This window comes from Solanum tuberosum, unplaced genomic scaffold (genome assembly GCF_000226075.1).
Source record: "Solanum tuberosum cultivar DM 1-3 516 R44 unplaced genomic scaffold, SolTub_3.0 scf00039, whole genome shotgun sequence".
In the NCBI taxonomy this organism is placed as follows: Eukaryota; Viridiplantae; Streptophyta; class Magnoliopsida; order Solanales; family Solanaceae; genus Solanum; species Solanum tuberosum.
The window spans coordinates 847,857-864,551 of NW_006238968.1; the positions used below are offsets into that span (position 1 = coordinate 847,857).

The following is a 16,695-nucleotide window of genomic DNA, read 5'->3' on the forward strand; positions in this document are numbered from 1 at the left end:
AATACTATTAATTTGAAATTAAAATAGTATATATTTAATAATATTTTAAAAAAATATTATATTACATTTAAAAAAGAATTATGAATATTAGATATTTAATTAATAGAATTATATGTAAAATAATATGTTAATTAGAAAGTAATAGAAATAATAATAAAATAATGAAAAAGTGAAATAGAGAGTGTGAATAGTAGTTCTCCAATTTGGAGAACTACTATTCAACTCTCTAAATTTGAAGAATAGAGGGTGATTTGGAGGTGGGTTGGAGTGCCCATTCTCTATTTTACTCTCCAAATATAGAGTATGGAGAGTAAAATAGAGGTGGGTTGGAGATGGTCTTAGTAGCTGCAAGACCTGTCAAGTTCCCACTTGATCCTGCAAGTCTAAAATCAATACTGCTTGCTTTCATGGTAATCATTGATTGCTTGCTTGATTGGTAGGATTGAAGCACTTCTTATTCTAGCTAACACAAGAATACAACTTCTACAAAGATTCGTGTATCTTTACATTTTAACCCAATCAAACCTCTTCTTTTTAAAAATTTGTCAATTAGATACTACTAACGTGTCTTAGCATTAAAAATGTATTTGTCGTCATGCATTGCCAGACACATCCTAAGTTGCTTGGACTCTTCACTTTCGGGGACGCACCCATTTTCAACACGACGTGGGTGTGGGATCCGTACCGGATATGGTTAATCGATTTTGGGTACTTTGACCAAAATTGACAGAGAAATTCAGGACAGATATATTGATTTCTGTAATTATAACAAAAGCTAAGGTGAAATTGAAGATGGAATATACCTTGTCTATAGAAATTTCTATATCAGTCCTTTTCCTTATACTCATTCTAGGATTCTGCTAATTTAGAGATATAACTCTATTTTTAGATATACAAATTCATTTTTAGCTGAATCCCCGTGCTCATATCCGTATCTGGATCCATACCCCTGTATCTTAAAATTTAAATCATAAAGGATCACCTCTAGATCCACACCCGTATCGAACACCTGAGTCCGAAACTTAGGACACATCCAAGCAAGAAAAGTCATGTAAGTATTTAAAAAGCAACATAATATTGACAACGCAACAATTTATTCTTAAAAACTCAGCTGTAATGTTATTAATCTCGAGGGGTGAGAAACTGACCTTCTTCAATGAAGACAGAAAGTCCAAAATCAGTTGCCTTCAACATAGCATTTTCATCCTTACTAGTCAGTAAGAAATTCTCTGGCTTGAGATCCCTATGCATGACACCCATGAAATGGCAAATGTTAACAACATTTACAATCTGTCTAATAATCTCAGCAGCATTCTTCTCTGAGTAATATCCTCGGGCGATAATCCTGTCAAACAACTCTCCTCCAGCACAAAGTTCCATCACAAGGTGCACTGACTGCCTATCTTCATAAGCACCCTTGAATTCCACAATGTTTGGCTGCCCACTCAAATGCTGCATAATCTGAATTTCCCTCTTCATATCCTCCCTATCATTCTTACTTACAAGCTTCCTCTTAAGTATAGACTTGCAAGCATAAGGGTTCCCAGTTGAATTTTCGGTACAATAGTAAGTCACTCCAAACTGACCCCTACCCAATTCTTTCCCAAGGGTATAAAGCTTTCGAATATCCTCAAAAGGCTTTCCCAATATGTTATTCAAATGGGGTCCTTGCATTTGGTCTTGGGGCTGTCCAGGCTGCACAGTAACAGGAACAGGGTGGGCCTGCTGCTGGGGCTGAGGTTGTGGCCTTGGAGGTGGTGGTGGCTGATATGCTGGCTGTGGCGGTGGCTGATATGGTCTTTCTGGCTGGGGTTGTGGCTGATATGGCCTTTCTGGCTGGGGTTGTGGTGATTTTTGATATGCTTGATTAACAGTTCCTCTTCCTGCCCTATACCCATTAGCATCTTGTTGGGTATACTTCTTGCTAAAACAACCACCCATTTTTACAGTTTATTCAACAAGATTGAACTTTGGGCACTTCAATTCCTCAACAAGTTACAGAAAAACAACAACCTGGGGTTTAACAGAACAAAGATAGCAACTTTTAACAAGATTGAATTTTGGGTATTTCAACTCCTCAACAAGTCACAATAAATCAAGAACTTGAGGTTTAAAGACCAAAAGATTACAACTTTAACAAGATTGAATTTTGGGTTCTTCAATTCCTCAACAAGTAACCAAAAATCAAGAACTTGAGGTTTAAAAACCAAAAGATTGCAACTTTAACAAGATTGAATTTTGGGTTTTTCAATTCCTCAACAAGTTACCATAAATCAACAACTTGGGATTTTTAACAGAGTAAAAAATTGCAACTTTGACAGAGATTTAAAGATTTGAGTGATGAAGCTCAAATTAATACCTAAAAGATATTCCACAGATCAGAGAATGCCAAAGAGTTGAACACTGTCCATTGACTTCATGGGAAAAAACTCCATGAAAATGCTACACACTTTCTTTGCCAGCTTTTCTCTTTTGTCTGCCCTTCTTATTTTTCTAGGCTTTTTCCTCACTAGCAAAAATAAAGCGGTGTTCTTGTGGAAAGTAGGTCATTTAATTGGTAATTTAGGGTCTCTTTTTTAGCAATTTATTTGTATTCTTTAAGCTGTCTGACTAATCAAAATGAGTAAAATTCCGATCGAAAAGTGGAGTTTTTCAATTGAACGAAAACGAGTGAAATAAATAGAGATGAAACAACACTGTAATACACGATTACAAGAACCTTCTAATTTTCTATCATAATGCTCGACTTTCAAATCTTCATATCTAGGATTATGTTATCATATAAGATGAAACAACACTGTAATACACGGTTACAAGAACCTTCTAATTTTCTATCATAATGCTCGACTTTCATATCTTCATATCTAGTAGGATTATGTTATCATATAATCACCTTTCTTTTCTCTTTTATGTGGTTATAGTCAATTTCTCAACCACGATCTCTTCTAACTCCACTTCACTCAACCTTTTTATTGGCACATATGTGCAGCTCTTCTTCACGTGTTCGAGCTATCTTAATTTCATTTTCCTCTTTTTGTCCTCTATGGAGATCACTCTCACCTAGATATAATTGCTAGTTTTTTGCTATATATTTGTACCTCTGCAAATGGATAAGATTGTGCAGTTTTAATATCAGAAATTACGTAGTATCAGAGCAACTTTATTCTTGTAAGTAAAACTACATTTACTGAGTGACGTCACCTAGTGGTAATAAGAGAAGCTAATAGTTCTATTAATAAAGTTTTGATTTTCGAAATTTGTAGTGTAATTTTTGCAAAAAATACGAGCATACTCATAAGACTTGCTGGAATATCGTCTAGTTGGAACAAAAAAAATGCATACGCTAAAAATGTGTTTTGTTAGTTATGCCCTTAATCAAAAGGGATACAAGTGTTATGACCTAAATACTAGGAAGGTTATTGTCATAATGGATGTCACCTTTTTTGGAACTCTTCTTCGGGGAGAGAAACATAGTGAAGATTCGATGAATAATAAGAACTCTAGTAACCTCACATGTGAGAAACAAAAGGATTCATGTTTTATGATATATGAAAAATAGTATTTTTGGTAATAACACTAGATAAGATAAGAGATCTCATCTTAAATAATGAAAACAAGAAAATCGAGAAAATAAAGTCGTTTCATGATATAATCAATGATAAAGACAGGAAACAAACAAAGAAATTACAGATTTACATGAGAAGAAATTGTAATCGAGAAAAAAAAGATTAAGACTCTCAATACAACCAAATGTCTGCTCCGCAAGATCTCACTAATATACAAGGTAATTCTCCAGAATTTAATTCTAATTTACGTTTTGTTACTTTGTCAATCTTTCAATTGTCAAACGTACGGGTAAGAAAAGGCACCAACTATCTCATGTCAAATTTGTGTCTTCTAAAATTGTTCCTTTTTTATATAGCTTTTCTTTCTGAATTATCTGAAATGGAGATAACGAGAAACATGCAGGATGCTTTGACATTTTTTGAGTGGAACGAGAGAGTTCTACGAGAAATGAATGTTATTGAGAAAAGTGAAACCAGAAAAATGATGGAACTACTATGTGGAAAGAAAATAGTAGATTGTAGTGGGTATTCATCCTCAAATTTAAATCAGATGACTCCTTACAGGGATATAAGACATGTTTGGTAGCAAAAGGGTTCACTCAGACCACCAGCATTGACTATTTTGAAACATTTGCTCCCGTTGTCAAGTTGAATTCAATCAGAAATTTTTTTACCATTGTTTTCAACCTTGATTGTCCCCTTCAACAATTAGACATGAAGATTGCATTTAACAAAAAATTTGAAGAAGAAGTGTCATGTTCCGCCACTTCACTGTTCAGATTCGACACCGAAATAGGGGAGAAGAATCTAGAGTTATGGAGAAACTTATGGAGAACTCTAGAACCCCTTAGATATTTCAAGAAGGCTTCGAAATTCCCTATAATATGTAGAGAATTCTACAGAGGGATCAAAGTGTAAATACTTTAGGGACTTGTAAAGTAATTATTATTTGCAGTTTAGCCCTTATGTTGTAGTATAAATAGAGGGGGCATTCATTTGCAAGACATTACTCAAGTTGTAAGCAATCTTTCAAGCAATACAAAGCTTTCTTCCAAAACTCTCCAAGTCTTTTTAAGTCTTTCTTGCATTTTCTTAGCGATCTTAGTTCAAAAGACTTACTTGAGCTTACAAGATCTTGAAAGATTAGTGAGTAAATTGTCAAGTGCCGCACGAAGCTCTAGTGAGACTCTAAATCCGTGACAGAAGTCTACATAAATTCTCCTTCGTATTTAGAAGAAGGTATGAAAATAAAGTATGCAAGCTAAAAGAATCTCTCTATAGGCTCAAACAATCTCCAAAAGTTTGATTTGACAGGTTTACTCATTTTATTAAAAAAATAAAATAATGGTACACTCAAGGCAAGCATATCATACAATGTTTATTCAATATTCTTTTAACGGAATATTGACTATCTTGATAGTGTATATCGATAATATCATACTTATAGAAAATGACTTGTTCGAAAGGAAGAATTTTAAAAAATAGTTAACTTCAAGATTAAGGGTTTAGTCTTAGCATGGACATAAAAAGATTTTTTTTTTTAAAAAAAAAAGACATTATGATATAACAAAGAAAATATGTACCAAATCTTTTTAAAAAGGAAGAGATGAGTGGTTATCATCCAACCAAAATATATGTTGATTCGAATATAAAATTCAGAAACAAAGAAGAAAACTCAATTGACCAAAGTCAATATCAGAAACTAATTGAGAAGTTGATCTACTTGTTTCACACTTGATCTGATATTTTGTTGTAAGCTTAGCAATCCGTTTATGCACTCTCTGAATGATGAGCACCAACAAACAGTCTACTGAATTCTAAGATATCTGAAAAATTCACTAGAGAAAGAATTGTATATCAGATAGAATCAACATAGAGGCATTAAAAGTTTTATAGATGCATATTGGGCAGGTTCTACTACTGATATGAAGTCTACATTTGAATATCGTATATTTGTATATAGGAAAACGTTGTGACTTGAAAAAAACAAAAGCATTAATATTATAGCCTGTAGTAATGATGAAGTTGAATACCGATCTATGATCATTAAAATCTGTGAAATGATTTGGTTCAAGAGGATGACGGAAGAACTGAAAAAACCATTTGCTCGGTCAGGAAAGTCGATTATGACAATAAAGTTGTCGTGAGTATTGCTCACAATTCAACTTAACATGATAAACAAAGGATATTGAAATGGATAGACACTTCATAAAAGCGAAGATTGAAGAAGAAAGTGTATGCATCCTTTTCTACCCAACAAATTAGCAAATTGCAGATATTTTCACCAAAGACTTATTCAAACTAAAATTTGAAATTCTTGTAAGTTAGGCATGACAAACATTTACATGTCCACTAGAGCGGGAGCGTAGATTTGTGAATATCTAACTATGATCAAATTTGATTATGTAGGATCTAAATTGATTTGATAAAAGATCTGATGTGCTATTAAATAGTTTAGAAAATTAGATCAAATAAAAGCATCTCTTGATTCGCAATTATCTCAGAACCAAGGAATCTGATTACTAGTTTGTTCGCTTCAATCTACTATATATTTGTTCCTATACAAATGAATAAGATTGTACACTTTTGATATCAAAACTTACAATTAGTCTAATCATTACTTTGTGGAACTTACATAATCAGAGACGTATCCAGAATTTCGGCTAGATGGGTGCACGATTACAAAAAAATATACTTTAAATATAAATTTAATCAATTTGACTTTTAGTTCATATATGAACCATTAAATTTTAAAAATTATAGGTTCAAAATGTATAATACTACTAGTTTAAATTTTAAAATACACATTTGATTTAATTATATAAAAAATTTACAATGTTAAATTTTTAGGAATTTTCAATGTAACACACTTGAAAATTTTGAAAGATTAAAGGAAAAAAACAAAAGCAAAATTAGTTGAAATGTCAAAAGTGTAACCGATAACCACTTAGAAAGGTGTTACCCACAGAGACAAGATAGATATAATATTTAAATTTATATCCTCACTTAGAGAGGTGCACCCAATCATCATCGCATTATCATATGATATACTTTGAACATGGGTTCACACATTTATATTTAAATATTTTTAAAAAAAATATAACACTACTATACATGATCTAGAGAGGGGAGCATGGGTTCACGTGAACCCACGGCACCCCCTCTAGATACGCCTCTGCGACACATTCTTATCACAAAATACTTCAAAGATGAGACTCTATTTCACCTACACAACTCTAATACAATGAGTGGCATCATCATCAATATCCCCATTTTCTTGAATTATTAACCAAAATACTTGGAACTCACTCTCTTGGGTATGAATTTATGCATCAAATTTCACTTCCACCTTCGTCAGTGGCGGAGCCAGGGCTTTTAATAAGAGAGTTCAAAATCTAAGAAGTAAACACACGAACTAGTGAAAGGGGGTTCGACATCTATTATACATACCTAAAAAATAATTTTAACCATGTATAAATAGTAATATTTTCCGCCGAGGGGGTTTGGATGAACCCCCTAAGTACATGTTGCCTACACCCCTGACCTCCGCAATATGTGTTACTCAGTAAATTTGCGTTTTCAAGTATTCCATTTTAGTATTGCTTAACTTGAAACCTTTAGATTCTTGGTCTTGTCTCTAAACTTTCAGTCTATCATTAACAACATCACACATCTCGTCAGTCAATATTATGTCAAATGCGCATAACATTCATCACGACACCTCTTTTTGAATATGTCATAACAATTCGTCTATGCAAACAGGAACAAACTAAGGGCTGACCCTTGGTGCAATCCCTTCACGACTAGGAAGTGTTTTAAGTCACCTCTCACAAACTTTGATCTTGGCTCCATCATACATGTCCCTTAATTTCCTTATTGCAGGTCACATGTACACCTTTAGACTCCAAAATACCTCCATAGAAACTCTATCATAAACCTCTTTTAGGTCAATGAATATCATGTGTAAGTCTTTTCATGTTTCTACATTGATCCAACAACATCCTCACAAGATGAATGATTTTTGCAATCGATATTGGTTCTTGGAGATAGATACACCTCATCTCGACCACTCTCTCCCAAACTTTCATAAATATGGCTTAGTTTGAAACCCCAATAGTTGTTGTCATTCTGAATATTACCATTTTTCTTGTACAACGAGATCATTGTACTCCACTTTCATTCTTTTAGTATTTTAGCAGTCTTAAATATGACATTAAACAACTCAATTAGTCATTCCATATCCGTCTCACCTGCATTCTTCCAAAAATCCATCGAGTATGCAACCACGATACCAAAACTTTTTATGATAATATTTTATGTGACTAACTTTTTGATTGAATATTTAAAAAATACAAGAAATTAAAATTTATAATCTAAAATATTGTCATAGATATTAGTACATATTAAATCACGTTATGAAAGATAAAACGATTATATAAACATTTAATTTCTTTTTAACATAGAAAATACTAAAAGAATTAAATAAACAAAAAAAAAAAAGTATATTGTTTAAGTTATGCACATTAACTCATTAAGGATGTAAAACTTGACTTTATCTCTTGACAAAGCTCCAGGGATATAAGTATTTTATTAAACAAAAAAATATTAAAATGTTTAGTTTGGAATTTATCGATATGGTACAAACCTGATTAGCTAGCTAATCATTTAAGGTATCATACTTATCAATATAGTTATACATTATGATGTGACATTAATATGAGATGCTTTTTGACCATGAAAGAGGAAAAATATATATTCGTGCTCGGTATTATTTATATCAGATTTTTTTTCATATTTAAATTTCAAAGTTGAGTCGTCTAATTAAAAATATAAAGGATCCTATTCATTTCAAAACCATTAATGATGATTATTTCCAATTTCATCTCAATTTTAATATGGTTTTGAATTAATAATTTATGGATATTGACTAAAAAAAATAGAGACAACTCAAAACTCACTAGAAAAATATTTTCATTTTTTTTTTTTAGCTATAACAGCTAAAGCAAAACCAATGAGCTCAACTAGTGATAAGTATGATGGTTTAAATAATTTTATTTAACTTTTGTGCACTAACATTTTACCATTTAAATAATATTCGATATGACTTTTTAATATGTTGAATAATAATAATGAGGCATAAATATCTAAAAAAAAATTACAAAAATAAATAAATCTGAACCGATTTTAATTGGAGTGTGGACTATACAAATATTGACCATTTCAAAAGCGTTCAAAATAATAGTCAACTAAATTTATACAACAAATTTGTTAATTTCTTTACAACATCATCAATAGACACACCTAAAATTTTAAAAAAAAAGAAAAAAAAGAATTATAAACAAAAGAAAACTTTAAAAAAAAAAAAAAAAAAGACAAGGACAAGGAAGGAACAAAAAGTTTCCTCACCATCAACTCTTTCCTATTCAGAGACGGATCTAAAGCGGGTGAATAAGACTCGATTCATAAATATATTATGCTAATAAAATATATAATAAATTTATTTTAAATACGCACGTTGATTATAAAAATTTTAACTCTGTCTCTGATGTCAATTAACTTCAGGAATACTTTGAAGACGAGGCTTCCATGATTGTTGACGTTGAATATTTTCAAAATCAAAGCAATTATTGCTAGAATTTAAAAATCCAGACAATAGTTGCTCCATTGTAACTTCCTCCATATTGTCAATTTTTCCAGCTAGAATTTGTTCAAGCTCATTCTTCGTAATTCGTATTTTCACCTCTTTGCAATTAACCGTCGAAGAAGAAATAGAAGAAGATGATGATAATGATGATGAAGAAGACGAAAATAATTTTTCTTTCTCTACGATCAATTTTTTTGGTGATACGACACATTCCCACTCATCATCATCATCATCAACATATATCATGTTCGATCCACGTTTACAACAATTCCCCATCTTAGAATAACAGATGTTATGCTAGATTAGTCGAGATACTGTAAACTGATCTAAACACTACTACGATTATAATTTAATGATACTTTTGAATATACTAATTTCTCATTAATATGTTTGTGATCAAATGAAAGAGGTGGAGATTTGGGATTTACATGATACATCTATATTTATACCCTTGGAAATGATGGGGGAGGGGGGGGGGGTTGAGGAAGGTGGGGGGGAAGGACACACAGAATAAGAAATGGTCTTTTTCTATGTGTAGACAATTATTATTATGGGTGGCTGACAAGGAGGATTAGTTCAACAATCTTATTTTTTCAATTTACTCTATCTATATTTTGCTTTGACAAATTATTTTGTTTGTTTTGATTTATGCGGCAAAGTTTAAACAAATTAAATATAAAATTTATAGAAAAAGAAACTTTTGAAATTTATCATCGTAACATGTCACTGTGTAACTATAGATTTTAAAACTAGTGATTGAAAATATTTCATATCTTTTAATTTGTGTGACTAGCTAGTTATAAAAAAAAATTCACCATCAAAGGATGTGGTGCAGTGGATGTGGTTGTTACTCTTTTAATAAGAGGTCTCGTATTGATCCTTCGGTATGAAAAAAATCCTTGGTAGAAAGCACTTCCCTCCAACTGGTGATCTACATAACGCAATATGAAATAGTCGAACTTTAATGTAGATACCGAATACTAAATGAAAAACTAAAATAAAAAAATATTTTTAAAAATCTCATTAAGGATATAATGGAAAGTTTAAATTAAACTAATATTTAAATATCTCAAAAAAAATTGACTTTTGATTTAAACCTTTCCTTATTTTGCATGAATTTTTACGTCAAGAAAACTACAAATTTTGAAGAAGAAAAAAAGTCTTCGGAAAAATTTGATCTTTATAAATATTTATCATCATGAAGTTAGGTTTATTTCGTGTTTTAAAACTAATTCGAATTCACGTCATATATATACACTCTATTAAATAGGAAAATGTTTTGTATACGAATTTTTTCAATACTTAAAATTCAAAATTTTTAATTAAGAATTGGAGGATTTTGTTCGATCTGTCTATAATAATTCTAAGTGGTCATGCTTATATTACCTACCATTATACCAAAATATATATTAAGTACCCACATTGACATTTTTTAAATGTGGAAGGAATAAAAAGATATATAGGATCTAGAAAGAACAAAAATAAATTAGTTAAAAAGGAAAAAAAGAGTTGAGTGAGATAACATGTGAACATGGAATTGTCTATGGAATCAAAGAAATGTGTGGACCAATTTTTGTTCCTACACATTTGTATTTTTATACAACTATAATTCTTGGATTAAATTTAAGTCTTCCAGTAAGTGAGAAAAGTTTTTTGTATTGGAATCTTTTATATAAATAGTAGGCTGAAGTTATTTATTTTTTCTAGTTGATATATTATTTTTTATTATATAAGAGCGAGTTGGGTGAGCGTCTACTTTTGTACATATTAGAAGGAGAAATTAGAGCTATAGAATATAATGGATCGTTTGGTTATTAGAGAAAATAATATATGTATAAATTTTATATTGTTTTCATAATACATTATATTTGATATTATATTTTTGTATATAATAAAGAGTTAATGGTAAATCACACACCTAATATATTATTTTCTTGTGAGTTTCATATCCTAATTATCAATTATTTCCTTTACTTACCTAAACTATCACTTCCTTTATATCGAAACACACCTCAATGTTGAGTTGACCAAATATTGTTCTCACTCAATAACATGTGCGTGTAGGCCAACTCAACATCAAAGTATGTTTTAATATAAAAATTAAAGAGTTATAGCTTAGATAGGTTAATATTGGAACAATAGATAGTTGAGATATGAATCTAGTAAAAAAAGTGATAATTTAGGTATGCCTTTGATCATTTGCACTATTAATAAATCATTGCATTTAACAATATGGGAGATTACATGTCAATGACGTTTTATTTCATACTCTTATCTTAATACATCATACATACGTTCAGTACTATTCCTATTCGAATATACTTTATTTACCTAATACAATAAATTTCACAGACAATAATAATAATATCAACATTACTAATATGTATATATATCCTATTTGATAATATATTTTTATACGCCCTACCACATTAGATTTCCACGAGAAGAATAAAATGAAATAAAGATATCAAAGTGTGAACTTAAAATGGTCGATGGAATCTTGGACATTTTTCTTCACCAACTTCAGCCTCTTAGCTATATATATATACATAGTAAGTCACTAATAATTTTAATTTTTTTTACAAAAGATATTAGTGAGGGTTAAGCTAACTATCCTTTGGATATCTGCCACCTATTCTAATTAGCTTGACTTAATCAGAATAGATAATTACAGGGGGTGAGGATGAAGATAATGTGTGTGAAGATAGAGCCGTGAACATAATTAACGTTGAATGTCATATGTGTGGAATAACTTGTTTTACTTATTTTTATCTTTATCTGTTAGGGAAATTATTTTTCTCATTTTTAAAAAACTTATTATTTTTCAAAAAATTTAACCAATCAGTTATAAAAAGATATTTTCTTCCCTAATAAACTTAAATCGAAAAAAATTCAAATCATACTGAATAAATGTATTAAATTTTCTCCTTATGTTATATATAAGACACAACTACAAGCCAATAGTGTAATTAACACCCAAATTAGTTTTCACTCTGAAATTTATTTATTACATAAAAAATTATCTTTAGCGGTAATAACTTAATTATCGCTAGATATATATTTTTAGCAGCAATTACTACACTTTTTGAGAATATCGCTAAAGTATAGATCTAAGGACAATTAACTTATGCCGATAAAAGCTTTAACACTCTTTATTAATATTTATATTTATTACCGCTAAAAGTTATTTTTGTTATAGTGATTATGCTACTTCTATTAAAATTAAATTAGTTCCACCATCTTTAAGTAAAAAGTTCAACAATTTTCGTAGGAAGCCATGAAGTATTGGATATATGTATCTTTCCTCTAGAATGATTTAAATTTCTTTTATCAGATACTTTTATCTTATAAGTAGACATATATAATTACGTTCTTGATCGTTGACTAAAAATCGTCATAACTCAACCTTCTGAATTCTTACTTAAATTTAAATTATTATTTTTTATAGTTTGTTTGAATATAAAATAATTTTTTTCTTAGTCGTTGAACATATTTATACCATCACTACGACCAAAAGTTTATATTCGTGCCACTTTTCACTAACGACTTAAATGTCCAATTTTAAAATATCAAAAATTATAAAAATCATATCAAATTAAACACGTGACCTCTAATTAAATGATCTCAATCAATCAAAAGTCTCATTAAAATGATTCAATTACAACCTCGTAATTGCACTCCTTAAAATTTATGATATGAATTAAAATTAGTTGAGTTTCAAAATTTTATCGAACACCAAATAGAAAAACAAAACATAAAAGTATGTCATGCGCTAATAATGTCTCGTTTGGAGCATGACTTTTGATGGATTTAACATTTCCCAAGAGTGCAGTCATTTTTTATTCGATTTTTGATATTCATATTAAAATTCGACTAAACTTAAATTTATGAAGTCTCATATTCAGCAGATAAAATTCTCCCTAACAACTGACTTCGTATCTATGAATCGTATACTAAATCGATAATTAAGAATGAAAGAGTATTTATTATTCCGTTTGAAGCAATTTTTCAGTATCTCAGTCTCTCACACAGAGAATTTTGTCTTGGTAGTGTGGGGTCGTATGCTAATTCATACACAGCTATTCTTCATTACTGCATCTTGCCCCCACCCACTTACGAGTTAAGAGCACCTCATTAATGGCTGCCCCAACTTTTACTCTCTACTTCCCAATGCTCTTTCTTCTAATTTCAGTTCCTTTTTTCTCACATTGCTATAGATTACACTCATTTCTAATCTGCTGAAAAAAATCCAAGATTTGCTGCTAAATTTCAACCCTTTTGGGTTTTCTTGCATTTGCTGTTTCCTTTCTACTTTGGGTCTTGAAGAAAAGGAAGGTAGAGATGAGAGGAGGGGTCAGTGAAATTTTCAGACTTGACCTTCTTCTGGTTGTATTTATACTCTTTCTTTGTAAGTATGAATCCCCTTTTTTTGTGCATGGTGTCTTGGATAGTTTACTTATTTCTTGGATGATTTGTGAATACATTCTTGAAATTCACCAAATTTTGTTAAAAAAATCCAGCTGGGGTTTGATAAAGATTCATGCTTTATGCTGGTGTTTGGGTAAATTGGTGATCAAGTGGTGGCTTACAGTATCTGGAACTGTTGTGTGTTTGCTAGAACAATGTATCTTCTATCTGGGGCTGGATATGTTGGTCTTAAAGATGATAGTGATATGTACATATGTTGCTTTAGTCCATGCTTAGGGTATGAGTTGAGCTCCTTTCCTAAATTTTGGAGGCAAGCAGAAAATTAGCTGTTTGTGAAGAACATATGTGAATTAGAAAATTTATTGTGAATGAGTAACTGAAACTTTTTGGTAGGATCATTTAAATTGGAATTAAGATGGGACAGTCGAGGTTTGCGAAAATGCATTTTGTTAGAGTATGTTGAAGTATGAAAAAGTCCTACATTGATGGTTAATGAGATAGGGTGATCTCCCTGTAAAGGCTTGACAATCCTCCTCTGTTTGAGTTAGCTTTTGGGGTGTGAGTTAGGCCAAAGACCTAATCTTACAGAGTAGTAGTTTTGCATTAAGTTAATCTTATTTTAGACTCTGCATTAGCTGGACAAACTATTTCTGCTCCGAGACCTTATTTGAGTGATGTTCTCATTCCCTTGCATCTCCTGCTGCTTGAATCAGTTGTACTGTTGTGCATTGCTTTGGATATTAAGGGAGGGAAATGTATCCGCGGGAATTCGTAATTCAACTCTGAATATGGAGTGGTATAAAGCAGGGAAGGCAATGTATAGTTTTACAAGTTATGAAATGGTTTCGTGAGCTAATACTTAACGAAGTGTGTCAGATAGTGTTTCTGTGGGTAATTTAGATTTGACCCAAACTGAATGAATCAAGGAGAAAATCTAGTAACAATGATATTGGATTTCTCTAGATATACAAGTTTCAATCTTTGAAACCTCAACACGAGGGTCTTCCACAGACGGAGGATGATAACTCAGCAGAAAGTGATTGCTTGTTGTCATCTTTTTTCTTTTAGCGACTACATAATCTGCTGGTTTTAGTGGTTTCTGGTTGAATAATTCATGTGGATTCGTGGTTGAACACTTAATGTGGTACATTTACCTATGATGCTTTCACTGTCCTCCCGTATATTTCTGTCTATGTGCATTTGCTGGCAATTCATTTGGATCCAGTGCTATTACGAATCTCTGATAGATTTGCTACTTTTACAGGCCTCCAGGAATCCAGTTGCAGCTCACTGAATAATCTAAAAGGCTCTCTAATCATGGACATAAAGGAGGATACTCTTTTGCTAGAGACGTCACCTACTGCTGCTCCACAACCCCTTCTCCCCCTTCTTGCACCTTCTCCGTTGGCACCTTTCACAAACAGCACTTCGCCTAAACTATCTGGTTTGTTTCAGAAACTAATTACATTAAAAATCTTGGTCCTTAGTGTCGAATAAGTTTTAATTTATATCAACCTTTCAATTTTGGAGCTTAGTGCATTGGGCCATCAAGCAGTATGCCAATATTTTTTATAAAGAATTGTTATCTGTTTTGTTTCAGAAACTAATTTTGTCTAACTCCTAACAACTTAGCAAGAACTATTTCTTAAAAGTTAAAATGCCAAGGTCGAAACATAAAGCAGCATTGATTGGATACCTGAGTTCAAATCTTAGTGGAGACAAAAAACACTAGATGAGTTCTTCACATCTGCCTAAGGATGGTGGGCAGAGTTTTTGATACTTGTGGTGGTGGGAGGTAGTAGATACCCAATAAAATAGCAGAGGTGCATGTAAGCTGTCCTGGACACCACCAATCATAAAACAAAATATATAGCAACATAGATTTAGAGAAGAAATAGACCTCAGAAAGATCTAAGGTTTTCAATATCCTCTGTCTTCTCTTACTTTTCCTCTCACCCTCTCCAGGATTGTGTACGCTGAACTTTGCTGCTGTGAAAAGTATGATGGCCGTGACATCAATAGATTGTGTAGCTCCATTTGCAGAGTATCTGGCTAATGTCATGTGTTGCCCTCAACTAGAAACAACTCTTGTTATTCTTATTGGGCAGTCTAGTAAACATTCAAATATGCTTGCTTTAAATGGGAGTCTCGCAAAGCATTGCCTTTCAGATTTTCAGCAACTCCTGGTCAGTCAAGGTGCCAATGATACTCTGCAGCAGATATGCTCTCTACATCGTGAAAACCTTACTGAAGGTTCTTGCCCAGTCAAAGATGTTCATGAGTTTGAGAGCACTGTGGACTCATCTAGCCTACTTGATACCTGTGGTAAGATCGATCTTGTGAATGAATGTTGTGAGGAAACTTGTGGAAATGCTATAACAGAAGCTGCTAAAAAACTTGCACTTAAAGCATATGATATTTCAAATATGGATGGCCCTCATGTGCTGTCTGATCACACAACTAGAGTTAACGACTGTAAAAGGATTGTACACCGATGGATGGCAAGTAAACTTGAACCTGCTGGAGCAAAACATGTTCTTAGAGGACTTTCTAATTGCAAAAACAATAAAGGTGATAACTTCATACAAATTCTCTTCCATAACAACCTTGGATTTCTCATTGCATAGTTATTTGCTAGATATGTGCTTAAAATTGATAATGTAAAAGCCTTCATTCCATGAAGTGTAGACATCGATATGGAAATGAATAGTTACGGGCATCCCAAATAAAATGCGTACACATGAAGGTTAAAAATGGACTTGTTGGGCTTTTCTGTCTTTAACCCTTTAGATTTGAGCTTCTTTGCGGCAAATGTGCTTCTCAAGCTTTATATGGTAAATAATGGAAGTGATCTCTGATAAGCACATCATATATATATCCTACTACACTTATTTGCTAATAAATTTTATTGCGATACATCTTATTAGCTAGTGTTGATCAATAATGTTAAAATGTTTTTGTTCTTGGAAGGAAGAGGAAATGATAAGATGGTTGATTGAGTACTTCCCCTTTGGTTAAGGGCGCATCCCCCCCCCCCCCCCCCCCAAACCAAAAAAT

At 31.9% G+C, this 16,695-nt stretch overlaps 2 protein-coding genes across 2 annotated transcripts in view; one reads left to right on the forward strand and one right to left on the reverse strand.

Annotated features, from left to right (window-relative positions):
- Positions 1 to 2,525, reverse strand: part of LOC102577907 (calcium-dependent protein kinase 3) — an 11,362-nt gene extending 8,837 nt beyond the window's left edge. Inside the window, 2 exon segments of the mRNA NM_001288527.1 lie at positions 1,149 to 2,013; positions 2,360 to 2,525. Coding sequence (NP_001275456.1) covers positions 1,149 to 1,941 — 793 coding nt within the window. The 5' untranslated portion in view covers positions 1,942 to 2,013; positions 2,360 to 2,525.
- A 10,766-nt stretch (positions 2,526 to 13,291) lies between these two features.
- Positions 13,292 to 16,695, forward strand: part of LOC102589506 (uncharacterized GPI-anchored protein At1g61900-like) — a 6,765-nt gene continuing 3,361 nt past the window's right edge. Inside the window, exons 1-3 of the mRNA XM_006343227.2 lie at positions 13,292 to 13,618; positions 14,903 to 15,082; positions 15,604 to 16,209. Of these exons, the coding sequence (XP_006343289.1) occupies positions 13,552 to 13,618; positions 14,903 to 15,082; positions 15,604 to 16,209 (853 nt within the window). The 5' untranslated portion in view covers positions 13,292 to 13,551. The remainder of the gene's footprint in view (positions 13,619 to 14,902; positions 15,083 to 15,603; positions 16,210 to 16,695) is intronic.